The following is a 27829-nucleotide window of genomic DNA, read 5'->3' on the forward strand; positions in this document are numbered from 1 at the left end:
AGTGAGGACGCGTAATAAGAGCAGGAAACCAACACTCCAAGGACTCTAAGTGGCCCCCGGACCCTAGTTTGAGCAGCAGTGGTATCCAGGGTCTGTTGATGGGTGTCTGCTGATGAAAGCGTCAACCTCGGTCTCTCTCTCCCCGGTGGCTTCGCCTCCCTTGTTATTTATCTCCTGTTTGTCGTGTCGCTGGTTGTACTCTTTTAAGAAGGAAGGGGAGGGGAAGTCAACATGGCAGCAGCGGCTAATTCCACGAGCTTTAGTGCGCTTCAAATAGGACAAGTGTCTTTTTTTATGGAGTGATGGAGGAAACGAGGAGACATTATCAACATGGCGACAGCTACCGCGGCCCCCTCGGCTCCTTCTGAAACCGCGACAATTAAGGTATCGTGTCGTCTCCTTATTCTGCTTTCTAACTAATCTTATTTCGCACATACTTTCACGCCAGTCTCCATCTGTTGCTCTGAGTTCGGAAAATCAATACAGTGGTCGTTAAATAAAACATAGTGTACTATAGAAGCGTCTGTAACAGGTAGCACCAAAGGAGGCGACAATTAACCCTCCTCAGAGTGGGTAAACGTCACGAAAACTCATTATAGAAGCAAAAACATGTATGAATACAACACACGTTACTTTTTTACACCTTAAAATATCAAACATGACTCATACATGTCAGTACTTTTCCATTTTTGCTAGTTTTCCAGTGCTTTCCTCCTTGCAGCACCATGGACAGCAGCGCCCTTTTGACACCATGTCAGCTGACATTTCAGTCACTCACATGAAACGTGGAAAGACAAAGCAGACAGAGAGCACTCATGGAGCTCTGGAATATTCTAGAAACACCATATTTTGATGTGAACAAAATGTGTCATGTGATAAGTCAGGTTTCCTCTTGTTTGTTTGTTCTGTGAGGCAGCTGCTCTCCTTTTTCAGCACCATGGACCATGGGGCTCGCTATAGAAATGCTAACACACATGTTGACATATATCATACATATATATATCAATATGTGTATAACATTTTTAAGGAGTTAAATAATTCAAAATGAGTCAGTATTTTTCAAATTTCTTCCATTTTTCAGTGCGTTCTTACTTTCAGCACCATGGACAGTGAACATCTGTGCTTAAAAAAGGGGGCTTGCTATAGAAATGCTTACACACCTGCTAACATATATCGTATTAAATATGTTTAAAATGTTTTCATAGTTAAATATTTAAAATAGTGTCAGTAGTTTTCACATGTTGCATGTTCTTCAGTGCGTTCTTACTTTCAGCACCACTGACAGCAGCACCCCTTTGACACTGTGACATTTGAATCATTCAAAGCAAGCAGAGACCACATGTCTCACTCGAGCAATTCTCGAAAACAATATTATTTTTGTTCTCATTCATCGTAGCAAGCTTCCACTTGTTTGTTCTGCGAGGCAGCTGCCCTCCCTCTTCAGCACCATGGACAGTGAAACATCTGTGCATGGAAAAATAGAGCAAGTGTTTAACTCAAGGGCACTTAAAGGAGGCTTTATCGCTGTGGTGATGCGGACGTGATGAGGGCCATAGAAAGGACAGATTTCCCTATTCTGGTTGCCCTAGGTTAATTGTGATTGGCTGTTGGCTGCTTTAGCTTCATAGCATTCTAGCCTCTTTGCTATGAATGCTGTCAATGTGCTAGTTCTTAGTTCCATGCTTTCGGTCTGTCATATTGCATTCAACTCCAGGGATGACCACCCTGATACCCGGGCTCAGAGGTGGCTGTGGATGTTGGGCCTACAGGGTCGATCATAGACCCATAACACCCCCTCACAACCGCCACCAAGCAGCTCATACCAGACCAGCTGTCAGGCCACATGTCAGTGCACTAGGTCCCGGGGCAGTCTTTGAGACACAAGCAGATGTGTTGTATGAGATGCCCCTATGGGAGAGGCTGCAATTAATTACCAGTTAATGTCTGATGAGTTCTTAGAAATGCAACATTTACTGGACACTGTGGTGTCCTAATAAGCTTCCATCTCGGCAGTAATGGATACCACACTTGGCTGACCAAAGTTTATGAGCCATTTCTGGTTTTCCTCTGGTGTTTTCCTTGATAAATGGTGGATATTGAACATTGTGGTGTGTTAAGGCATAAAATTAAAGTTTGTTATGTAGTACATGGAGCACACTCACAAGGTGGGCTAGCAGGGCACTCTTGGACAGCACCTTTTTAGCTAGGGTACACCAAGTAGGTTTAGCTAGGCTAACCATGTGCTAACTTTTACCTTCTAATTATTCTGCACTTCAGTGTCATATTCTAAAACTCTGTGGTAAGGTTACGATAGGTTTCTGGGTTTATTTTTCCATGTACACCGGCTCCATGAAAGTTTGACCTTTCGTGCCTTGGAGTTAAAATGAAAGGTTTTGACTTTGTTCAGCTTTGGTTACACATATAGTCTATAACTGGTCATATATAGATCACTAAGCCTTAGTGTTTTGCAAAATGTTATGTTGTCTAGACTTTTTCTTGCCTCCCACTCAGACGCAGTCCAAATGTCAGATGCGTTTAAAACGAACTCACCCTGCCTCTGCTCTTTTGAATATAAATAGGTTTTCGCACACTAGGGTGGCTTCTGTTCTTCCATTTCCTCAGCCCAGTGACTCAAAGAGACATGACTTTTGAGCTCTGGGCTTTCTCATATGGTGCCCTTCGAGGAACAAGCCCCACCTGTGGTCAGGGGAAGGCCTTGTTTGTGTGCTTTCTACGGGAACAAGACAGACTTGTGGGTGCAAGGTTTGGCTGATGGTTTTCAAGGGAAATCAAGGGTTTGGGTTGATTGTTACAAGGGGAAATCAATAATCCCTGAGAGCTGTAATGAAAGCAGTTCATATTTTACTAATTTGAGGCTTTATACCAATCAATTATGCAGTTATCAATTACTGCCTCCAGTTCCCTGGGAAGCACTTTTTGGATGAAACAATCAAAGCAGTTGAAGTTCACATCGAAAAACAAATCGGGAAATTTGTCGTGATTAGGTTCCCTCCAGAGAGGCTTGTGTTTGTCCTTTTTTCTCATGCTGTCCACTTTAGTCGATACTGGCTATTTTTGTGTCCCTGTGAATCAGCTAAATGCACGTCACCAACACCAGACTCCTTATTAATAGCCTGTCTTATCCCCTCTCTTGCCGCCCTACCTGTGACCTCTCCCTTCCTTTGATTGAAGCAAGTTGACGAGACGCAGAGGGCTATCTTTATTTAAAGTGCCTTTTAGCAGCCATTGGTCAGCTTCTAAATGAGCTCAAGAGGCATGTAAATACATAAAGGGTGTATTTTTATCACACAATGACTCTGTATACGTCATTAGGAAAGCATTCCATCATTACAAATAAATAGATGGTTATCAATCAAACACAAAGACCACTTATGCATTGTGGGTCTCTTTCAAGCTACTCTATGTAAATCTGATGGCAATTTAACGTGTGAGTCACTCTTATGTAAAAGTCACTGCTGTAAAAGTTTCAGCCATGCTTGATTGGTCTCTCACTCTCAACGCGTCATAAGTCTGGATTGTAAGCTTTCACAATCCAAGGAAAGGCTTCATCAGATGCTCAATGCATCATATTCACACAGAACATTAAAAAGTGGTATTTTGATTTGGCTCAAGCTGAAATCATTCAGTAAGGAATATGTCATTTTTGGCAGCCAGCAGCAGGAAAACAAGTATGTTAAGATATGCATAAGAAGCAGATTGAGGCTAGCTGTGAAAGTGAAAGATACAATACTTTTGTAAGATTCAATACAATACGATATGATACCGTACATTACGTTTATGTATGGAACAGTACCATAAAAACAATATAATATGACACTACAATTTGATTTGATATGGCTTGATTGATGATAATATACTCTACCTCCACAGCTGAATCCACAAACTATTTCCAGAAGCCTGGTCTTGACATCTGACCCATCCCCCTCCTCCCTCTCTCCCCAGCTCTCTGCCCCAGCTGAGCCCCTCGCTGCCCGCTGAAGGAGCAGGATGACAAGATGGCACAGCTGCTTGTACCGCCCGGACCTGACAGCTTCCGCCCCTTCGTCCCCGAGTCGCTGGCCGCCATCGAGAGGCGCATCGCCGAGGAGGAGGCCCGGAGACCACGGGTGGAGCGCCGCTGCGACAGCGACGATGAGAATGGGCCCAAGCCCAACAGCGACCTGGAGGCGGGGAAATCCCTGCCCTTCATCTACGGGGACATCCCTCGCCACCTGGTGTCCACCCCTCTGGAGGACATGGACACCTTCTACAGCAATCAGAAGGTCCGCCTCAAACATAATAAAGTTACAAGTCTGTCTTGAGTTTGAAAGGTTACAGGTCTGTACTTTTCTAAACAAGCCCTTACATGCTCAGAGGTAATTGCTAGACGCTCACTTCGATCTATTTTAAGGAAGCACATGGGGAGATGCAGCAATTTCCTCCCACTTAAAGTAAACTTCTGCTTAACAGAGCTGAGAGCTGCTGCTTTCTTGTAATTAAGAGAAGGAAGATTACATTTTAAAACTTTTTAATATTGAACACCCCTTATTTTTGAGCACAATGTATATAGAAATGCTACACACAGGATCACAGTCTGGGGGTCAACAATGTCAAAGTACAGTGTCGAGTAAGCACAACTTTGGTGCTGTCAGCCAAGTCAGAGCCCTTTAAGCACGAGCCAAGAGAGGTGTTAAATGCTAATTCGAGCTGCCGTGCCAGGTGAACTGCGGTGCCAACATGTCCTGCCTGGAGTGGACTCTTTCAGCTACATTTTTAAAAACCACAGACCTGAAGAGACGCCAGTTATCCTCCCTCTTATACACAGGGGGCAGATATTATACTAACATTAATGCATGAGGGTTTAAATGCTAAACAAATGTTTCTCTCTCCTTCTTTCAGACCTTCATAGTATTGAATCGTGGGAAGGCAATCTTCCGTTTCAACGCCACTCCTGCCTTGTACATCTTAAACCCCTTCAACCCTCTGAGGAGGGTAGCTATTAGAGTTTTAGTACACTCATATCCTTTCAAAGTGTGCCGTGGACACAGCATTGATTTGGATTAGGGGGTTTACCAGACAAAAGGAGGATTTGAATTTGCTGATTATTAAGTCTTAATGTCATGATTGGTTTAGACTTCCTATGTAGGCATACACCAGGATTTACTGCAAGCTGAATGATAGAGGAAGAAAAGCAGTGGAAGCACTTAAGAATAGACTGTGTACTATAAAGAGTAAGAAGTGTTAGTTTTGATGCTTGATGAAAGGATACTTGTAAGAAAACCACATTTGTTTCAGTTTATTCCTTGACTTTGTCGCTACGATGTTCAGCATGTTGATCATGTTCACCATCCTGACCAACTGTGCTTTCATGACCCTCAGCACCCCCCCGGATTGGGCCAAGAATGTAGAGTAAGTCTCTTATTTTGCTCACACTTTGGTGATCAGTAAATGTGCTGTGTGGCATTTGAGTGTCAGTACAAAAAATAAGACACACAGACCACCAGAAAGACAGTTAATGCATTCAGGCTTCTATTCGAGACAGGACTTGTCAAAACATACTGCCACACCGGCTTCTAAAAGGGACCCTGCCTTTAATTGGGGCAGGCTTTTATTGGAAGTTTTACAGTATGTTATAGTTCAGGAAAGCTAAAAAAATAACCCAGTTTTATTTTGAAAGTTAATGATAGTTTAAAGCTCATGCAAGGAGTTTTTAGTTATCAAATTGACTGAAATTAAAGTCAGTGACTCTTTATGACCTGCAAAAGCAAACCCCATCATCAGCATACAGATTTTTTGCTATATAGTTATTTTAAATGCTGAAACCTCTGCCGGGGGTAGGTGTCAGACAAAATGGCTGAATGCACCTTATAGAAGCAGTTCTTTTTTCACGTTCCACAGCAAATATTCTCAGTGAATGATAAACGGGGATGGGATTTTCCTCCTTGGGGGGCGCAAAATGTACACAAATCAAAAGTTCCTTACAGGAGCTTTTTTTTTTTTTTGGAATTGGAAGTTTGTGAGCGCAGTATATCTGATTTGGAGTGAAAAGGCAATAGTCACTAGCTTTTTTAAAACATAGTAGTTCTATGGCAGTAATTTCTAATCCTCAAAGCATCATAGGAACTGTAGTTTCACTCCCAGCATAACAGGAGAAATCGAAAAACTCCAATAAAGCCAGACTATTACCTTGTCTCTGAGCAACACCTCAGTAAACCATCATCTTCACACTTCCTCTCCTCCTCACCTCTTCTGTTTTTTCCCCAGGTACACATTCACAGGGATTTACACCTTCGAGTCTCTTATCAAGATCCTGGCCAGGGGCTTCTGTGTGGGGAAGTTCACTTTCCTGCGTGACCCATGGAACTGGCTGGATTTCAGTGTTATCTCCATGGCGTAAGTATTGTGACAAGCAGGGTTAGGATCAGCTTAACGTGATCTGGCGTAGATGAGGAGGCCAAACGCTTTTTTTTTTATGCTAATCAGGCCGGCAGCTTATGAGTGAATGTGAGAAGAGGAGGAAGAGCGGCGGGATAATCTGAAGCTTATGGCCAAAAATCTCAAGTCTAGTCTGTTTTAATGGATGTAAACCCTTTAAGCATGGAGTTTCTTGGCCTGTATTTCATGCACGGTTCAATTACATGAGCTACTTGTCTTCCAACCCTAAAAAGGCCTTTAGCATCAGGTTACACATTGAATTCTGCTGTTTTTTACACTCATAGAGTGCTGCAAATGTTAAAAACTGTATCCTTGTTCTGTCTCACATGTGTGCTTTTCTACACTTTGAATGGATTTCTGCCTGTGTGGTAACTGTGCATTTGATCCTGCAGGTATATAACAGAGTTTGTAAACCTAGGCAATGTTTCAGCTCTGCGCACGTTCAGAGTTTTGCGAGCTTTGAAAACTATCTCAGTAATACCAGGTAAGGCCGCCTGCGCCTGCTGCCAGCACTCCTGCCATTTGTCCTCTGTGCGTGACCGTTTGCCGTTCCCTCCTTCCTTTCCCCTTTCCCATCCAAATCCTTTTGTCTCGTCCTGCCGTGTGTGTGGGTGCCTGGTTTGCGTGCGCGCGTGTGTGTGTGCGTGTGCTCTGCCCTCCCTCCTCCCTCCTCCCCCCCTCCCTTCCCTTACAGATATGTCACAGAGTTTGTGGACCTGGGCAATGTCTCAGCACTGCGAACCTTCAGGGTTCTGCGAGCCCTGAAAACTATATCAGTCATCCCAGGTGAGAGAGCCACCCTGGCCCTGTAGAGTTAATCAAACGCTGACTGGCTAACATCTCAGCACATCTCACTGTAGCTAAAGCCTGATGACGCCTGTCGCCGACCCCTCACGCTGCCTTCGTCCCAAGGCCAGTAAAAGCTGGAATCTGGCTCCAATCTGCACAGATTGACAGGATTCATAGCTTTTAGATGCATCCTTTAAGGCAGAATTCCTTTTGGTTGAAATCTATTCTTGCCTTGGGAGACTTCTGAGTAGATTTTGTGCACTATTTGTTTTTTCCTTTCTGCATGAGACATTGCAAAAGCCTATTTTTCTGGTGGCAAGCACTTGTGTGTGTAGGGTTCCTCCTTACCTTGTTTTCCTGTGCATGTCTTGTTCAATGTTGTGTGTTTTTTGGAGACATTGTTGTATGGTGAGTGGTGTTTGGGTAATGGCGTTCTGAGCACTAACACTGACATCACTGACACAAAAACTGATTACCTATAAAATGCATTTCCTGGTTTCTATTTAGGCTTATGGGCTCAATTTTGTAAGCGTAATGTGAGCAGATCAATACCAATCTCATAACATGACACTAAATATGAAGCTAGAGGTAGCAGGCAATTAGCTTGGCTCGGCCTGAATCTGCCCATTGGTGTAAATATGTCTATAATCTCTATTAATGGTGAATTAACCTCGAAATTGTATGGAAAAATAAAGAAAACTCCCTAGTTTGCTGAGTAGATTGATACCTCACTCGTATATGTTCATGCAATATAAAGCTAGATGTGGCAGGCAATTAGTCTCTTAGCTTAGCTTTGTTTAGTTTAGATTAGCTTACAAAGAGCTCACTAGCTTGATTTTTGAGAGTTTGCTGAGTAGATTGAAACCCCACTCGTATATGTACACGCAATAAAAAGCTAGAGATGACAGGCATTAGCCTCTTAGCTTAGCTTAGTTAGCTTAGCTTACAAAGGACTCACTGGCTTAAGTTTTGAGAGTATGTTTAATATGAAGCTAGTTTAAAAAATAGCAATAGAGGTGAACATAAAAAACACAATATTCACGCTATATCAGGCACGAGAAACATAGTTTCTCTTGTGCATGATTAGCAGTGATCTGTGCTAGCGTGGTTCCTGTATGAAAGCTAGCAACATACAGGAACCTCTCCACAGATCCCCCTGGCTGCTTGCTACTGTTAGCTCCAATTAGCTTCTGCATACAAACTTGTGGGTGTCATCAGCCAACAGTAATCACTCTGCGATGTCCCCTCCCATCCCTTCGCCCTTTCCCTTCGTAGGTTTGAAGACCATCGTCGGCGCTCTAATCCAGTCCGTAAAGAAGCTATCGGACGTCATGATCCTCACCGTGTTCTGCCTCAGCGTCTTCGCCCTCATTGGCCTGCAGCTCTTCATGGGTAACCTGAGGCAGAAGTGCGTGCGCTTTCCAATCCACAACAACAGCAGCAGCAACAGCAGCAGCAGCAACATCACTGCATACGACGACATGTTCGACCCCACCTTTGCGCCGAACGTGACGGCGTTCAACTGGACGGAGTACATCAGCGATGAGGGTAGGAGGAGCATGAAAGAGCCGTGTCAACTGGGGTCAAGTTAGTGTTTGAGGCAGACGGCATGAGTCAGATGAATGCTGCTTTACATGCAGAGATGGGTCAGGGTGGTGGTGGTTGTGGTTGGACATGTTGGCCTGCTGCCTTTATAAGGAGTGACAGCGATGGCTGCGAGCATGGGCCGCACTCTCTAACAAAGGCTGGTGGGGGAATGAGGCAAATGTGGCAGATAATCGCCACAACAGTGACACCCTCCACTACCCCCACCCCTTGCTGCCCACCATCATTCTCCCATCGCCCATGTAAGGGCTGTCTGCGGGTGACTCACTGACCGTCAGAAGGATATTGAGGAGACGTGAGGCAGCTTTTGAACAAAGTGATGGCAGGGGAAGAAAAGAAGGACGTCATCCACTGCTTTGTCAGCTGCCTTTTTTAAGGTGCAAGTTTGTCACGCATCTCATAATTGGCAAATTTATTCTAGCAAGCCGCTCTCTTCACTAGAATAGAGGTGTTTCTACTCTACAGTCCAAAATATTGCCACTTCCTGTTGAAAATAAACAAGGTGGCGACAGAAATGCATCGCCTCAAACATGGGATTTAACAGCCTATGGGTGGCTGTGTCCTATCTTTGGCTGTGATTCAGTGACAGTAACAGAAAAGAGTGGGCGTGACTGCATCCCAACCCAAATGTGCTTATTTTACATGCTCACCAAAAGGATGACTAATGCTATCTGGTGTTAAAGAAAAGAGCAAATCACCACCTTCCTCTCTCTGCATTATTACACCTCACAAACCCTGAAGGGGAACCCACAGGGTGCATATTGTTTTTCTGTCCCCCCATCGATCTGTGCGGCTTCCTCATATCCGCCGTTTCACACCTGTGATGTTGCTTTCACTGACCATTCTGTGTGTCCCCTCTCCTCTAGATAATTACTATTACCTCCCCGGCCGCAGGGATGCTCTGCTCTGCGGGAACGGCAGCGGCGCCGGGTAAGGCTTGACATGTTTTATTTATATGGCCAATTAGATGCAGCACAAAGCTGAGCATAGACAATTAGTGTCGACGCTCGGTGCTATGCTGAGGCATCGCAGGAATCCAAAGTGTCGGCTAACTATGGGGGCAATCCATTTAATGTGTTTGGGAGTGTTAACATTACACTCTCATTTGAATTGCCAATCTAGTGTTATGGGAAGACATTTATCAGCCTTCAACATAAACATACTGTAGATTATAGAGGCCATAAACTGTATAAAAACATGGATGGAGTTCAGTGGAGTCACCCATTGGTTTCCATATGAAGTCCAACAATGGTATCCGCCATATTGGAAACGCTAATCTTAGCTACAATGCTCCCATCTGTCAATTGAATAAGCCACACCCCCAAATTTCACCTCTCCTCTGAAAGGCTTCTTCAGTTCTGACCAGACTGGGGAAGAGCTTGAAGATATAAGCCACTAACAGTCGTGGTGTGTCCAGGAGTCACAAAAGGGTCCTAAATAGGGTCGTTTCCTTGCAATTGTTCCCCTATCACCTGACAATCCTGGCAGTCGTCCTGTTGCTTTTCATTTTGACTGGTACTACCCTTTACAGATGTTGCAAAGTTAACTTAGTTCCTCATTTAAGTAGCCTATATAGCTTCTAGAGGTTTCAGATTGTAGACTTCAGACTCACAGTCGTCTCTTCTGTGTCCCCACAGGCAGTGTCCAGAGGGCTTCATCTGTGTCAAAGCTGGCCGTAATCCAGACTACGGCTACACCAGCTTTGACTCCTTCAGCTGGGCCTTTCTGAGCCTGTTCCGACTCATGACCCAGGACTACTGGGAAAACCTCTACCAACAGGTTGGTGAAACTCTCTGTGTCTTTTCTATCTTTTCAAACTTTGCAGAGTGTTTTCTACAGGGTGTGTCATTCAGTGATTACACTCTGAGCAAGTTATGTAAGTTTTTTGTGTTTTGTTCCAATACAATGCAGAACCACAACTGAACACTTAATATTGTCTCACCCTGACTACAAAGACATACAAGGACAAAAATACCTTCATGCATGGTTGGTTTTCTGAGAGTCTCTAACAATTTCTCCCTCCTTTGCTCGGCGAACCATCAGACGTTGCGGGCGGCAGGAAAACCCTACATGGTCTTCTTTGTCCTTGTCATCCTCCTGGGCTCGTTCTACCTGGTCAACCTGATCCTGGCTGTTGTGGCGATGGCTTATGATGAGCAGAACCAGGCGACCATCGAGGAGGCCCAGCAGAAGGAGGAGGAGTTCCAGGCCATGTTGGAGCAGCTGAAGAGGCAGCAGGAGGAAGCACAGGCAAGAGTTGTATCTCTTTGTGTTTGTGTTTGGATTCATGTTAGAGTTGAGCTTTGGAGAGTTCACTGAGAATCTGAGACTGACCTGACAAAGCTTGTATTTTTATTAGCAAAAGAAATCTACAACTTAAGACATGTTAGTTGCAAGAAAATCACAAGAAAATAGTTATTTATTTTGAGTCAATAAGCCAGAATAAAACCTCTGTGAAACTTATTATTTACAGTGAAACTGAGACTCATGAGTAGACCCACATGGGGAGAATACAATGAATCAAGAAATGACTTTGCAGATATATCTTGAGGGGGAAATGTATGATTCCCTTTAGATCTGTATGTAGGGGAAGCCTGTTTAGGCTACAGCTAACCCCCCAGAGGTTAGGCTGTATACTCTACTTCCTTCTGCTCTTTCATTTCATGAAAGAAGTGAGGAAAGAAAACAAGAGAGAAGTATCAACCCTGCATGCCGTCATGAAAACATGCTTTTACTTCATACTTTGAGAAGAAAAGATGCACAAGATTGTGAATCAGTGGTAGATATGCAGTATCTGTATATAATATTGTGTATAATAGTTGAAGGGAAGGCATTCTGGGATTTCACACAATCCTACTACACCACATTATCTTACCTCAAAGTGAAAGGTTGCTGCTTTGCTTTTTGTCTCACCGCTGCTCGCTCTTTCAGTAGCTTCCAGGCTCAACACTGTCTTATCAGGCTTGTGCACATTCGGATTGTTGTTGTTTGTGCAGGCGTTGCCATGGCAGACTCTCAAATCCTCAGTGTGGGTCTCGTCGAGAGCCTCTGATGGTGTTTTTTGTCAAAGACTTAAGTTGATCCACTCACATCTTCAAACCTGGCTTCGCTTAAGCATTTCATTAAGATAAAAGAACACATATCCGTGCAAACATAACCCATACCTAACCCATAATCCACACATTTTACTTTCGTCTGGTGTTTATTAAGAATCAGGACTTCAGTGTTGTTTTTGGTTTTCATGAAAACATGCAGGCGTCCATTTTTAGAAAGTGTCTCAGGCTTATTTGGCTGCCGCTGCTCCTCTTATCTGCCAGACTCCCTCTCTCCTCCACTCCGGTCCGCCAGTGCCTCTGAGACAGGCAACCAGGTCACCATGACAACTGTGTTTGTGTGCTCCCATTGGCTGGCAGGTTGCCGCGGCAGCAGCCACCGAGAGCGGAGAGTACAGCGGCAGAGGGGGCCCCACCTCGGAGTCCTCCTCGGGGACGTCGAAGCTCAGCTCCAAGAGTGCAAAGGAGCGACGCAACAGGCGGAAGAAAAGGAAGCAGAGGGAGGAGGAGGAGGAGAGGGGGACCCGGGACAAGTTTCACAAGTCTGAGTCCGAGGACAGCATCAAGAGGTCCAGCTTCCGCTTCTCTATTGACGCCAACAGGCTGTCCTATGAGAAGAGATGCTCCTCACCCAACCAGGTAAATACTGCCTGACAAATTTGATTTGTCAGTGAGTGTTACCTGATCAGTGGAGTATCCTTGGAGCTCAAACTGCACTGAAGTTGAGCTTCATTTCAGACATGTCACAAACATACTAGTGAATATATTCAAGCTTGTAGATTCAGGGTTGAATCAAGCCCAAAACTGTACACTCTCATCAAAGTTTGGAACATTAAAGGAAAAGATAAGCATTTTAGACTGTCTTCCTCATATATGTTCTGGCCCATCGTGTTCCAAAGTTCTACCTTCTCCACCCTAACACAGTTTTTCTTCCTTGTTCCATTCCTGCGTTAGTCCCTCCTCAGTATCCGTGGATCCCTCTTCTCACCGCGAAGGAACAGCCGTGCGAGCCTCTTCAGCTTCCGGGGCCGGGCGCGCGACATGGGCTCTGAGAACGACTTTGCAGACGACGAGCACAGCACCTTCGAGGAAAGCGACAGTCGGCGGGGCTCCCTGTTCTTGCCGCGCCGTCTCGAGCGCCGCTGCAGCGCCGTCAGCCAGACGAGCCTCGGGGCGCCCCGTGTCATGCTGCCCGCCAACGGGAAGATGCACTGCGCCGTTGACTGCAACGGCGTGGTGTCGCTGGTCGGGGGGACTTCAATAACAACCTCTCCTGTAGGTCTCCTGCTTCCTGAGGTGACTTTTGGTTCCATGCTTTATTTTCTCATCGACCTTTCTCTTATTCTCATCCCTTTGTTCTTATGTTGTTGATTAAAGAATAGTTTGGCATTTATTCTTTCCTCATGTTCAGTCAACCTGTGCTCAGTTATATGATAACACTGTGTGGTTAATGTTGGATCCTTAAAAGGTAACATTTGTGATGTCTTGTATTTTGGGTTTTGTGTACAAAGTGGAAGTGGTACTGAGTATAGTGGGCCCTAATGTGGAGGGGGATGTGAATTTGAGGGACCATGGAAGGTACCTTTGCAGGGGGCCCATGCAACTCTCTTATTCATAGGGCTAGAATCTAGAATTTGGAACACCTCTGCAGAACAGAACTTTATGTTCTTCTTTTTCTGTAGGGGACAACTACAGATACTGAGCTTAAGAAACGCCGGTCAGGCTTTCACCAACCATCCACAGATTACTTAGATGAGCCAGGGAGCAGGCCGAGAGCCATGAGTGTGGCCAGCATCCTCACCAACACCATGGAAGGTACGATCAACCCCAACCTTGGTTGTGTGTATATTTGAAGAGTAGGCTAAATGCAGTCATCTTTCCTTTTTGTAGAGCTGGAAGAGTCGAGACAGAAGTGCCCCCCATGCTGGTATCGATTTGCCAACACCTGCCTGATCTGGGACTGCTGCCCGGCATGGCTGAGGATCAAGGAAGTCGTCAGCACAATAGTCATGGACCCATTCGTGGATCTAACCATCACAATTTGCATCGTCCTGAACACCCTCTTCATGGCCATGGAGCACTACCCCATGACGAAGGAGTTCGATAGTGTCCTCTCTGTTGGAAACTTGGCAAGTATTGAGCTGTTACAAACTCAGACTGGGAAAGAAGTAAACTAAAAGTTGAGTGTAAATCTGACATCATGCTTTTGTTGTCTTTAGGTGTTCACAGGCATTTTTACAGCAGAGATGTGCCTCAAGGTCATCGCACTGGATCCCTACTACTACTTCCAAGAGGGGTGGAACATCTTCGATGGCATCATTGTTAGTCTGAGCCTGATGGAGCTCGGCTTGGCCAACGTGGAAGGCCTGTCTGTGCTCAGGTCCTTCAGATTGGTAAGTGCACCATGGATGGATTAAGAGAAAGAGAAAAGTTGAGGTGCATCTTTACTTCTTGGGTAAGGACACAATAACATTCATACTATTAATGAGGTAATGATGTAATGATGGCTCTTGTGGAGAACTAGAAGGCCCCATGGAGGGTTGTTGTGGCCTTTGGGGCTTGGTGTGTTTTTTTCAAGTCACCTGATTAGCTTTTCACTGCTGCTGTGCAGTTACAGTCAGAGGTTTCTTGAACGTGTACTCACAAAGTCATGTGGTTAACCTTCATATTATTTTGAAGGAACAGATCATAAGTGCAGTCTGCAGCCACTTGAACTAAAATAGGGAACGTAGAGCATCTTGTGGAAAAATAACTCAATACCCAATTGTTAGGCTCATCAGCGCCTCATTATCAGGATTCTGAATCGATTGTGCGAGAAACTGTCTATTTTGAAGAAGGGCAGGCTAATTGGCAGCCTGGGCACGCTTCTTCAACCTTCTACAGCTGCTGAGTACAACTTCCCAAGATGATCCACGCTCTTCATTTAAATGCAGGCAGCAGTGAAAGTGAAATTGTGGTTTTGTGAAAGATGTCAAATATGCCTGAGGAAATGATATTCCAGAGTTTTGACAGTAGCTTAAAATCAGCAAACATGGGGCGAAAGCTATCTAGTCCAAAACCCATAAGAAACTACAGCAAATGTGCCGCTTCAATCAATATTTGGTGTCTTGCTTGGTATAATTTTCTATCCTTATAAGAAGCCTGTGCAGCTTTTCCCCCTTGCTTCTAGTCTTTGTATTAAGCTAAGCCAATATGTCATGTGTTCAGTATGAGTTCACCTGATGTAAATTGTATTTAAAGATCCATGACCTCAAACACTGCTCTGTATTTTCTTTTAAAACAGCTGAGGGTCTTCAAGCTAGCCAAGTCTTGGCCCACTTTGAACATGCTGATTAAGATCATCGGTAACTCAGTGGGAGCTCTGGGGAACTTGACTCTTGTCCTGGCCATCATCGTTTTCATCTTCGCCGTGGTGGGCATGCAGCTGTTTGGCAAGAGCTACAAGGAGTGTGTGTGCAAGATTTCCAGCGACTGTAAGCTGCCACGCTGGCACATGCATGACTTCTTCCACTCCTTCCTCATCGTTTTTCGGGTGCTGTGCGGAGAGTGGATCGAGACCATGTGGGACTGCATGGAGGTGGCAGGACAGTCCATGTGCCTGATTGTCTTCATGATGGTCATGGTTATTGGAAACCTGGTGGTATGGGGTTCACTGTTTTCATTTCCTTTGTTTATTTGGTAGAGATGTTAAGAGACCAGTGTTAGTGTTGGCTTCTAATGCTACCTAAAATACTTTTGGATGGTGTTAGCAAAATCTCTTATTATTGGCTAGTACTATTAGGCTAATGAAAAGAGTTAGCTTAAATGTAGCTTAGATAATAGTTATAAAGCCAAGTCCTTCAATGCACTGCGACCAATCAGGACTCACTTTCCTTGTGTTGTCCACATGTTTCCAGGTTCTTAATCTATTCCTGGCTCTCTTACTGAGCTCATTCAGCGCCGACAACCTGGCGGCCACTGATGAAGACAGTGAGATGAACAACCTGCAGGTTGCCGTGGGCCGAATCCAGAGGGGCATCGCCTTCATCAAATCCGCCGTCCGACAGTTCCTCCGCAGCCTCTGCTTCGGCGGAACCGGCAAGGGCTCGGTCCTCGCCGAGGAGAGCAAACCACTGGACGAACTGCACAGCAACGGCAAGGGCAACTGCATCTCCAACCACACTTCAGTGGAGATCACCAAAGACCCCAGTGGGGTGTACGTGATGGAGGGAAACGGACGTCCTGGAGGAGGGCTGGTGGTTGGGGTCGGGGTTGTTGCTGGGGTTGTCGTTGGGGACACTGCGGGCAATTACCCAATGGAGGAATGCGACTACATGTCGTTTATTCATAACCCCAGCTTGACAGTCACTGTGCCTATCGCTGTGGGTGAGTCAGACTTTGAGAACGTGAACACGGAGGATTTCAGCAGCGACTCGTCTGATGTGGAGGGCAGCAAGGAGGTAAGATGAAACACTATCATTATGTAGAAAATATTTTGAGTCACATCTTTCCAGTATTTAATTAGCTCTTTTTTTTCGTGTGGTATTTCACACAGCAAGTTGATTGGTGTATGAATATGTCAAGATCCTGAAAAAGGTGCTTGTTAACATAATGACACAGCTAATTTTTCTTGGTAAACTCTAAGGGGTCGGTGTCTAGATAACGCTGAGTCATAGTGAAACAAAATGGCACTGTAGTTAAAACCAAAGTGCATAATTATCTATATCCAAAATATTCATTGCACCAGACTAAATGCCAGGTTGGCCGTTAAGTGTTGCCAAGCTGACAGAGCAATGGGACTGTGCACCCTGGTGATGTCAACCTGCCACTGTGGGTGTGGTGCCAACTCCCTGTGATTCAAAAACAACCCGAGAGACTATTTCTAGCAATGGCACCACATGTTCCCTCTCTGGATGAGGCTGTCCTCTCTTTTAACATCAATCAATGAATCAAGGGGTTGGTGTATTGTAATATTTGAGCACTTTGTAATCAAACTGGAGGCTCTACCTACTGTTACGCATGTTTTGTTGCTTAGTGAAAATTTTGGAGTGCACTTGTTGAGTAGTAGCCAGTGTAAAAATAACACCCCCATTCTTTTGCATTGAATTTTTTCAAGGAATATGCTCTCTGCGAAGCAAACTTGAGGTTGTATGCTAGCTTTTGGTGTGTTTCACTCACTTTGTTTAACCCCCCGTTTGTTATTGCAGCGGTGTCACAGGCGCTCTCAAGGTTTTCAGTGAGAGGAGAATTGTAAGACCACTTTATTGTACCATAGCACTAACCATGAGGACTGCCTATGCCATTTACAGACAAACAACATATTTTCTCATACCTTCAACGGATTGCCCATTTTTCGTTCTTTGCCTGGTCTGCCCTCCGTCCCCCCCACCCAACCCCTACCTCTCCTACCCGCCCTCTTTGCTTTATACCCTCCCTTTCCCAAAACAGCAGCACACTCAATGCTGTAACCCTTGAGTTTTCCCTTTACCCCCTCCTCCCCACCACCACCACAACCACCACCACAACCACCACCCCTTTCATAACTTATCTCCAAACATCAGGCTGTTCTACAGCTCCAAACCATTAGGAATGAGCGACACACCACCCATTGATAGTCATCTAACATTTCTTTGCTTTTGATTTCATTGCTTGGTTTTTGACTTGTTTTTTTGGGACTTGATTGGCATCCAACACTCTGAGCTTGAGAATGAAGGAAGAGAGGAGATGGAGGAGGATAAGGAGGAAAAAAAAAGAGAGAGAGAGCGATGGAAATGAGGAATGAATTTTGCTGTAGTTTGACAAAATTCATTTGTCTGGTTCAGAGCCCATGCATACACACATGAAATACTTGAATGTACTTGTTTTCTGCGATACTCAAATAGCAGTGGAATGATGTTAGATTATTCTAAGGAGACAATTTTGAAACAAATGGAGCAAGATTGATTTTTGCAGGGTGGCAAAACGGATGACACATGGCACTTCAAATTAAATCAGATGTATTTATGATAATGGTCTTATTTTCAGTCTTTCTAACCCCAATTCCAAAAAACGTCTAGACACTGTTGATTTACAGAGATAGTGATGGTTTTCCATTTAAACCCCACCTTTATTTAAAAATAGTGCAACAAGCAGTAGAAAAGAGTGCACTATTTTCAATGAAATATAGGCTTAAGATTATCTAGATGATGTGTTATTATCAACAGTTTGTACAGTGTCTTAACTTTTCTGGAATTAGGGTTGTACAAACTTGTAGAAACTTCTCTCAAGTACAGAGAATCCTACCAGATCTGCTTCTACGCCTTTGTTATTCATTTTGTTCTACTGTAACTATCTTGTTTCCCAACTTGTCCAAATAAAGAAAAACTTCCCAACAAAATCTGCTAACCAAAAGCTAGCTAGGTTTAGTAAAAACATCATAAAATCCACATCCAGACGATGTTAAATGGGTTTCTTGCTCAAGGAGACAAAGAGAAACCAGATGGAAACGCTTCTCCAGAAAACGATGCACTTGCGAGCAGCATGCTTCCATCATTCCCATGCCGTATTAGCTGGGTCCCACTGCAATCAGAGCTGCTGCACTGTCTAGGATGACATGTTCCTATCTTACAAGCAAGACAGGTTAGATATGAGGCACACATAACAGTAAGTTTGATAAAGAAACGGACAGGAAACCTCACATTTACAAAAAAAAGTCTCTCAATGTGCAGATTATGTTGTAGTGTACATTACTGTAACCCAAAGGTCACAGGGTTTGAGAGGAGTGTTGCAAGGAAATTCAAAGATAGGAAGAATGATATATTTAAATGATCTTCAAAACAGCAGACACACTTATCCCAGCTTGTGTTTTGCATAGAGGAAGGAGGTACCACACTTAATCCTGCATGTTTTCTGGGTATCCTATGTTTTACAAAAAGGAACAAAAGCGGCAGACCACATGCTGTCTTATAAACAGTGCACAGTGCTGGTTTTTGCTGGTAAGCTAATGTGGTTATCCGTCTACTTCAGCACCAACAGAAGAAGCTTGTACACTGCTTTCAAGGAATGGAATTAATGTGTTTTCATGCCACTGATAAAGACGTTAAGAGGCCTTTTTATGGGTGGGACTGTAGCTTTAAGGGATGGGAAAAGTATGATTCAAAGTAGTGATTTTAAAGATGGGATAAATTACAGATTAATTGATTTTTCAGTGGACATGAAAATACTTCAGCACACGTTCTGCTTGGTACTATTTCAGGCTTGGATTGATAATGCACTGGAATACTGCATGCACTCTTCCTCGAACTGAGGTAACATCAAACGTACCCACAGTGCACTTTCCGTAACGCCAACCTCCTTATGGCTTGTGTTGCCATGTAATCTGATTGGAGCCATCAAATAAAACTAATAACAAAGCCTGTAGGTACATTTGATCGATGCTGCATGTGATGATGATTCAATGACTTCAGAGAGCCTTACTCTGTGAGCTATTCCAGTGCCTAGTCTCCACACTAAGGTATGCAGTTGTGGCACTGGGGTAGATGTGAACAGAGAATCACAATGTTAACCAGCTCAGAAGGTTGGCTCCTATAACCCCTGAGTTTTCGTCTCCAGGCTGTGCAGTGTAACTTTTTTTACTCTCATCTTCTCCCTCGCCCATGCAGAAGCTCGACATAGAGCCCCGGCATCCGAGCTCATCGGAGGGGAGCACGGTTGATATCCGCCCCCCAGGAGACGGGGTGGATTCGGAGGAGCTGGAGCCCGAGGAGTCACTGGACCCAGAGGCCTGCTTCACAGAGGGTGAGGGGCGGGGATGTAAGGGATGTAAGGACAGAAAGGTGGGAGTTAGATGCTCCCTCAGCACATTTCAAGAGGTAGAGGAAATCGCGTTAACTGCTTGTGCTTTGCCCCTGGTGTGCTGGATTCACAGCTGAGTGACGCTGAATTCAAATGCTCAGCAGAACAGAACGGGAAGTAGTCTGTGGGAAAGTCTTGGGTTGTAATGTAACCTGACACCTAGCCTGACACACCTCCAGTGCAAATCTGAATCTGCAAATCCCTCCTTTGTCTTTAGCTACAATGGAGTGTTAGGGCCACAATATAGAAGAAGACAAAATCTGATTTTTACCAAATTTGTACAACCTTTTTGACTTTTTTTACAACTTAGTGAGTTACCAAGTTTTGTTTCACCACTTGCAGGCTGTGTGAGCAGGTTCCAGTGCTGCCAGATCAACGAAGAGGCCGAAGATTTTAAGAATTGGTGGAATCTTAGGAAAACCTGCTTCGTCATAGTGGAACACAACTGGTTTGAGTCCTTCATCATATTTATGATCCTCCTCAGCAGCGGAGCGCTGGTGAGTCAGTGTTTCATACATCCATTGTGACTCAGAACATGTCAGAAAATATGGGTGATTTAATATTCCCCACACTGTACAGGCGTTTGAGGACATATACATCGAGCAGCGGAGGACCATCAAAACAGTGCTGGAGTTCGCGGATAAGGTCTTCACGTATGTCTTCATCTTGGAGATGTTGTTGAAGTGGGTGGCTTACGGCTTTGTCAAGTACTTCACCAACGCCTGGTGCTGGCTCGACTTCCTCATTGTGGACGTACGTATCTCCAGCCCATACATAAAAGACTTAAAGCTCAACATGAAGTCTTCAGAATCAGTTAATTTATGTGGAATAAATATGTTGCATCAAAGTTGAATCAGCCTAGAAATGAGACTGAGAAATAACACATGGCGGCTTTCTTGCTAGGTACCAAATACTGACTTAGTGCTAGCAAATATTTAATGACATTTAGTGTGTTTTACTGTCATTGCTCATATTTGTCTTCTTCTGGATGAGACTCTTCTGCTCTTCAGCTTTAACACTTTTAATTCTGTATTATCTCTTTAATTGAATGCAGACTCCTCATTAATGCCTAATGAACCATCCTGATTCTTCACCTTTCACCCCGCGTGTCTCTTCTATCGTCCTCTCTCAGGTGTCCCTGGTCAGTCTCGTAGCCAATGCTCTGGGCTACTCCGAGCTCACTGCCATCAAATCTCTGCGGACACTGAGAGCCCTCCGACCCCTGAGAGCTCTGTCTCGGTTTGAGGGTATGAGGGTAAGGACATCTGGAAGAACAACTTGTCTCTGCTGAGCTAAAGAGACTCTTTTTTGTGTACCTGCTTGTCTTCTCCTTGTGGTTGTGAATAAAAGTGTATCTTTTTAACTTTTATATACACTTAAAGTATCTCTAATATACTATATATTTATACATAGCTAATGTTTGATGTCAGTTAATGGTTTAAGCTTGTTTTTAGGGTGCCTGGATGTAAGACTGCATGCTTTTTACTACTTCTGTAGTTACCTTTTCCTTGCAGTTCAACACTGTACTTCTTCTATCTGCATGACCTTGTTCACATTGTGTCAATAGGTGACTGTATATAGCTCTTCTCAGGCATTGTTCTCTGACGTTGCTTGTGTGGTGCCTTTTGACCTGTAATTTTTTTCTTTGTTGTGTGTCTTTTTTCATTTACAGTCAAACAAAATGTTGTGACTTCATCCCGCCTCTCTAAGGTTTTTTTCTGTTTTGCTTTTTTACCTATCAAATGTTAGCTTTTTCACCTGTCCACCTTCCTCTTTCCAACTGTGATGTTGTTAAATTCTCTTTGTAGCTGGTGTTAAGAGCTTTATGTATGCAGACATTACATATTAAATACAGCTCTGAATAATGCAGGAACTTGAATTTTTGAACAGTCTCGTTCTAGAAAGCCGTAGCATTAGCTTTACAGCTCAGTCAAATCAGGTTAAGTGATTAGATGATTGCCACTTATCTAAAATCAAACACACTCTATTTTTGGAAGCTGTATGTCCGGTAGGGGAGCGCTGAGTTCGTGTGTGTGCTCCACCCTGTCTAGGTTGTGGTGAACGCGCTCCTTGGGGCCATCCCCTCCATTATGAACGTGCTGCTGGTCTGCCTCATCTTCTGGCTCATCTTCAGCATCATGGGCGTCAACCTGTTCGCAGGGAAGTACTATCACTGCGTGAACACCACCACGGACATTACCCTCCCGACAAGTATCGTCAACAACAAGTCTGAGTGCTTGAATTTGGCTAACGACAGCGCCCGCTGGAAGAATGTCAAAATCAACTTTGACAACGTCGGGGCCGGATACCTGGCGCTGCTGCAAGTGGTGAGTTTAGTGTTGAAGACACAGCTAGCTTAACTGACTCCTCCAAAAAAAACAACCCCCAGCTAGCAACTGCAACACTGCAACACTGATTCTCCTCTCGTCTCTACCAGGCAACATTTAAAGGTTGGATGGACATCATGTACGCAGCCGTGGACTCACGAAATGTAAGTCCTTGCAATATTAAGAGTTACTTTCAAACAACATATCTTTTTGAGATTCACTTATCCTCTGTTTCATTTGCTCCAGTTGGAAGAACAGCCCGACTACGAAGTGAACCTGTACATGTACCTCTACTTTGTCATCTTCATCATCTTCGGCTCCTTCTTTACCCTCAACCTGTTCATCGGTGTCATCATCGACAACTTCAACCAGCAGAAGAAGAAGATGAGTTGCATTTAGGAACAGTTTACATGTGGCGCATGATTGAGAGTTCAAGCAACAGTAATATTTCAGTGGGACGGTTCTTATTCATTCATAATTTGAGGTGTTGCCCAGAACTAACAGCAGGCCTTCCTTTCATTGATAAAAACCCTTCAAGGGAAGGATAAAATCCCAGTTTGTTGGTCCAACCCAATGTTAACGCTGCACTGTGCCATCACAGTCCAATCCACAACAGGTGCCAATCCTGTGCTACCCTGCGCCAACTACATGCAAAGCCTGGCTGCAAAGCATCCGAACAAGTCCAGGTCCAGCCAAAGTAGACCGGCAGCTGTGTTTAAGGAAAAACTCCACCACGAAATAATCGTTATCTGTAGCACGGTGCCAAAGATTACTGAGGGGTGCATGAGTCACCGTGAACATCCTTCCTACACACACATGCAGAGTCACGGTGAAAGTCTGGAGCAGTGCCGCTCATTCAGCCAAGTACTAACAAGTAGAATTGGCAGTGCCCTTAAAAGAGAGAAGGGGGGGAGGAGGAGGAGGAGGAAAGGGGGGTTACTTTGCACTGTGTTTTTCTGGCTTGTCTTACTTTCCTGCTACTGCGCGAGACACTGTATCAGTATGTGTGGCTCAGCAGCCCCAAAGCCACGGCGTCACACGCAGATGGCTGTCCAGTGTTGACACCAGTCCTCCCTCCAGACATGCATCACGCACTCAGTGAGCAAGACAGAGTGTGATATGTGAGAGCAGTGTGAGATATGGTGCGAGGGCATTCGTTTATTTGACTAATAAGAGCGAAGTGACTGTGTTCTTCATGCTATTTATTCTCAATGGACTATTTCCCACACTCATGCTACTTGTGTCTCTCACTGAACATTAACACAGGCTGGCTTCTTTTAAAATTGTACATATATCTGTGCTGCCAATTCCCATTCATGATGCATCCAGGAGACAAGAGCCTGTTCACAGTTGCTGGTTATAACCAACTTTTGTGTTCTCCTTTTACTTTGGAGGTCAGGACATCTTCATGACAGAAGAGCAGAAGAAATACTACAACGCCATGAAGAAACTGGGCTCCAAGAAACCACAGAAACCTATCCCTCGACCTGCAGTAAGACTCAGACGACATTCTTTCTGCTACTTCTTACTAATGGACCACAAGTTGAGTTACAAATTGACTTCTGTTCCTCTTGTCCTTCTCTGCCCCCAGAATGCATTTCAAGGCTGCGTGTTCGACTGCATCACAAAGCAGGCCTTCGACATCGTGATCATGATCCTCATCTGCCTTAACATGGTGACCATGATGGTGGAGACAGACGACCAGACGGATGACATGGACAGAATCCTGTACTGGATCAACTTAGTCTTCATCGTGCTCTTCACTGGGGAGTGTTTGCTTAAGATGATCTCTCTGCGTCACTATTACTTCACCATTGGTTGGAATATATTCGACTTTGTGGTGGTGATCTTGTCCATTGTGGGTAAGGAAGTCTTCAAGTTTTGTACACTTAGAGTACATTTTGTGTAAAGTTGTGTGCTGAGTGTTGTTCTTTGCTTCTGCAGGGATGTTTTTATCTAAAGTTATTGAGAAGTACTTTGTATCCCCGACACTGTTCCGAGTGATCCGTCTGGCCAGGATCGGTCGCATCCTCCGCCTCATTAAAGGTGCCAAAGGCATTCGGACGCTCCTCTTTGCCTTGATGATGTCCCTCCCTGCCCTCTTCAACATCGGCCTCCTCCTTTTCCTTGTCATGTTCATCTACGCCATCTTCGGCATGTCCAACTTCGCCTACGTGAAGCGCGAGGCAGGGATCGACGACATGTTCAATTTCGAGACTTTCGGGAACAGTATGATCTGTTTGTTTCAGATCACCACATCAGCCGGTTGGGATGGCCTTTTAGCGCCGATACTGAACAAAAGAGAACCGGACTGTGACAGCCAAATGGAGCATCCAGGGAACTACTACAAAGGCAACTGTGGCAACCCCTCAGTGGGCATCTTCTTCTTCGTTAGCTACATCATCATCTGCTTCCTCATCGTGGTCAACATGTACATAGCCGTCATATTGGAGAACTTCAGTGTAGCCACGGAAGAGAGCGCCGAACCCTTAAGTGAGGACGATTTTGAGATGTTCTACGAAGTGTGGGAGCGTTTCGACCCGGGCGCCACTCAGTTCATGGAGTACAGCAAGCTCTCGGACTTTGCCGATTCCCTTGATCCACCCCTTCGAATGCAAAAGCCGAATATGATCCAACTCATCTCCATGGACCTGCCAATGGTGAGTGGCGAACGCATCCACTGCCTGGACATCCTGTTCGCGTTCACGAAACGAGTCTTGGGTGAAGGTGGTGAAATGGATGTGTTGCGTGGGCAGATGGAGGAGCGCTTCATGGCCTCGAACCCCTCTAAGGTGTCCTACGAACCCATCACCACCACCCTCCGACGCAAACAGGAGGACATGTCGGCCAAAATTATCCAACGAGCCTTCCGCCGCTACATGATCCGCATCGCCATGAAGAAGGCCTCTGCTCTTTACAAGGAGCAGCTGAAGGAGGGCATCCGCGACCCAGACAGGGACGTCATGGTCATCAGCAAATTCACAGAGAACTCAACCTCGGACAAAACGGATATGACCCCATCCACGGCTTCTCCGCCCTCGTACAACAGTGTCACGAAATCGGACAAGGACAAATATGAAAAGGAAAACAGGGAAAAGGAAAACAAAGGGAAAGACTTGAAAGATCGAAAGAAATAGACTCTTTAAAAAAAAGGAACAAAATGCATCAGGGACATGACGGAAATTTGTTTACAGCTTAAAACAAGGGGAAGATAGACGTGTACGCTTGTGTGTTGATTAAGAGTTGAGAGATGCTGATAGGCCTGAAAAGGGAGTGAGGTAATGTCTTATGTGAATTCTTTCGGTCTTCTCAGAGTGGAAACAAATGATCCAGCAGACACTGCCAGAGTTTTACTGGAACACGGAAAAGCCTCTCTGCAAACGCTTGTGATTTTTCAATTGGTTGTTGTTACTATCTGACACACTTGAGTGTACTGTTAAGTTGTCTGTAGCTAGTGCTGCTGCTACTACTATAAATCCAGTGTCTTGAATTTAACAATCGCTGTATCACTTAAACAAATACTCTGCATTTTTTTTGTGTTCTCTTTTTTTATGTCCAAGGTTTCTTTTTTTAATGAGGAAGAATGTTTTCTACTTTGTCGTGTCATTATCGTGAGAATGTGTCCACCGCGCTTTTACTGTTGTAAAAATCACCAAGGGCAGAAAAAGTCAATGCTGGAAACTACAACAACCACATGAAACAAGCACCGGAATTGTCTTTGTTCTTACAGTACAGGAAGGTGAAACAAAAGGCATACTGTTTAAGTGCAATGGACGTATACGTTGCATTCACTGGGCTGCCATCAGTGAGTGTTGAAATCTGTATTTTGCTTCTATCTGGACTGCAATCTCCCCTTTTCATTCGAAAATACAAGTCTCTGTACAGAGAAGCTGAATGTATGCAAGGAATGAGACACCATTAAAGATATTGTTTGACATTTCGGAAAATTGTCTGCTGCTTTTTTGCGTGATTATGAGAAGATTGATACCAAGTCTATGTCTGACTTTAAAGTAGCTAGAACCGCTAGCTAGTTAGAGACTGGATACCCAAAGAAACAGCATTTTGGGATTCAATGTACCAAGTTTCAGTCCCCCATTATCAATTCTGATACTCAAAATTATCTGGCTAGCTTATTTGAGTAGCCCACGTTCAAGAACATGATATGATACACTACAATACGACACGTACAGTACAATACAGTACGGTACGCTACAATTTATTATTATTATAGTCATTGTGTAAATGTCAAGTAGCTACTAGATTTAACATGAATTAGCTCTAGTTGAGTAGCCTATATGACGAAACTTGGTAAATAATTCTACATCACTTGACCTAACCACTTCACCTAAGTTGCTATAAGCTAATTCTTATAGAAAACAAAAGGTGCAATACAATTAAGTCTCTCCGTATGTTCAAATAGGTTCCAGACTAAGTTCATCGATTGTTAGCAAAACTACATGGAGTGCATTTGTGCTTTGCTAATTAGCAAAGTAAAGAAAGTAAACAATTCATGTCTCCATTAAACAAGTTTATTTGAGAGCTTAAAAAGTGCTAGTTGATGTAGTTTCCCGCCCTTTTTCCAACTGCCCTGAGCCACTCTGAGGTTAAGCTAGGCTAAGCTAATCAATTCCAGGCCGAAGCCCCAAGCTAGCTAACGCACTGCCATGTGTATGGTATCAATCTTCTCATCTACCTCTCAGCAAGTCAGCACAGACTTTTATTTCCCAAAAGAGTCAAAGCTATTCCTTATAAGACGACGCTCATTCATCCACAGCCCTACAGCAGTGTCTCCTAATGCATTTGTTCCCCATCCCACCATCTCCCCACATCTTCCAGAGCTCTTGTAAAGAATTGATCTGAAGAGGTACATGTTACAGCTTTCAGCCCACGACATGACAAATACTGTATATCACATTTAAAGGTTATAATATCAGAAATATTTGTATGACATTTCATGTTGTTTCTTGGTTGGAATCAAGAAGTGGGTGGTTTTGATGTAGTGGTTCAGTTTGTAAATAATATAGCTATTTGGGCCCACAGTATGCATCACACTTACATTTGATGTAAGAGCACTTTTTATTCCCACTGCTATGTTATTCCACATGTGGCAGTCATAAATGTAAGTGTGTGTATGTGAGGGAGTTAGGTGTGTGTGTATTTGTATGTCTCAGTGTACATTTGTAAAAAAAGGGAGCGAATGTAAGCATCTGTGTTTGTGTGTGAGGGTGTGTTTGCCTTGTGCAACTGGGGTCATTGGGTTGCTTTTGTTCCACCGGTTAGAAGAGAACATTTTTACTGTAGATACGAGTGCATTTTTCCAGTCAGCGGATTTGTTTTACATTTTTTCTAGAGCTCTTTTTATTTCCAACACATGATGAAACACATGTTTGGTCCCCGTGTCTGTAGATACAAACCATGAAGCAATCAGTAGCCATCTCTCATTGCGCTTGTAGTGTTATAGTGAACTGCATGCAAGAAAGTGACTACTGTCCGCTCATATGGTCTTTTCATTTTAAAGCCAAAAGAATAAAGGACATATTTTTTGTAAATGCTTGATTGTTATTTTATTTTGTATCATTTCAGGCCATTTCTTTCTGCGAAGTTTCTCTGTGATCTCAACTTTGATTGCTTTAACATGACAAATACAGGGTCATTCATGTGGTTCAAGTACATGTTACACTTAACTCTGTATCAATTTGCAAAATGTGAAAAGTGACATTCTTTTGTTATAACCAAAGATGTGGCAACAAAACTCAAAACCTAGATTTCCAAAATAAAAGCTATTTTGGGAAGCACATTTGGCATGCA

General features: G+C 44.1%; 1 protein-coding gene across 1 annotated transcript; it reads left to right on the top strand.

Annotated features, from left to right (window-relative positions):
• Positions 1 to 27570, top strand: scn1lab (sodium channel, voltage-gated, type I like, alpha b). Its single transcript, XM_034677623.1, has 27 exons — positions 1 to 384; positions 3964 to 4283; positions 4900 to 5018; positions 5320 to 5409; positions 6265 to 6393; positions 7130 to 7221; positions 8500 to 8772; positions 9696 to 9759; positions 10467 to 10608; positions 10873 to 11079; positions 12243 to 12521; positions 12837 to 13178; positions 13565 to 13697; positions 13773 to 14011; positions 14102 to 14275; positions 15166 to 15522; positions 15779 to 16321; positions 19502 to 19637; positions 20037 to 20191; positions 20274 to 20447; positions 20827 to 20949; positions 21746 to 22021; positions 22132 to 22185; positions 22268 to 22405; positions 23409 to 23513; positions 23613 to 23883; positions 23966 to 27570. Exons 2-27 carry the CDS (start codon positions 4017 to 4019, stop codon positions 25156 to 25158), a joined length of 6075 nt encoding a protein of 2024 aa, XP_034533514.1. The 5' UTR covers positions 1 to 384; positions 3964 to 4016; the 3' UTR covers positions 25159 to 27570.
• The last annotated feature ends 259 nt before the right edge of the window (positions 27571 to 27829 follow it).

This window comes from Notolabrus celidotus, chromosome 24 (genome assembly GCF_009762535.1).
Source record: "Notolabrus celidotus isolate fNotCel1 chromosome 24, fNotCel1.pri, whole genome shotgun sequence".
In the NCBI taxonomy this organism is placed as follows: domain Eukaryota; kingdom Metazoa; phylum Chordata; class Actinopteri; order Labriformes; family Labridae; genus Notolabrus; species Notolabrus celidotus.

Bases quoted from the DNA above. Each gene is read 5' to 3' on its own strand.
- scn1lab (XM_034677623.1), top strand. From the start codon at position 4,017: ATGGCACAGCTGCTTGTACCGCCCGGACCTGACAGCTTCCGCCCCTTC. The intron at 9,760-10,466 runs GTAAGGCTTGAC...GTGTCCCCACAG, and splicing joins GGGAACGGCAGCGGCGCCGG to GCAGTGTCCAGAGGGCTTCA. The intron at 16,322-19,501 runs GTAAGATGAAAC...TCGCCCATGCAG, and splicing joins ATGTGGAGGGCAGCAAGGAG to AAGCTCGACATAGAGCCCCG.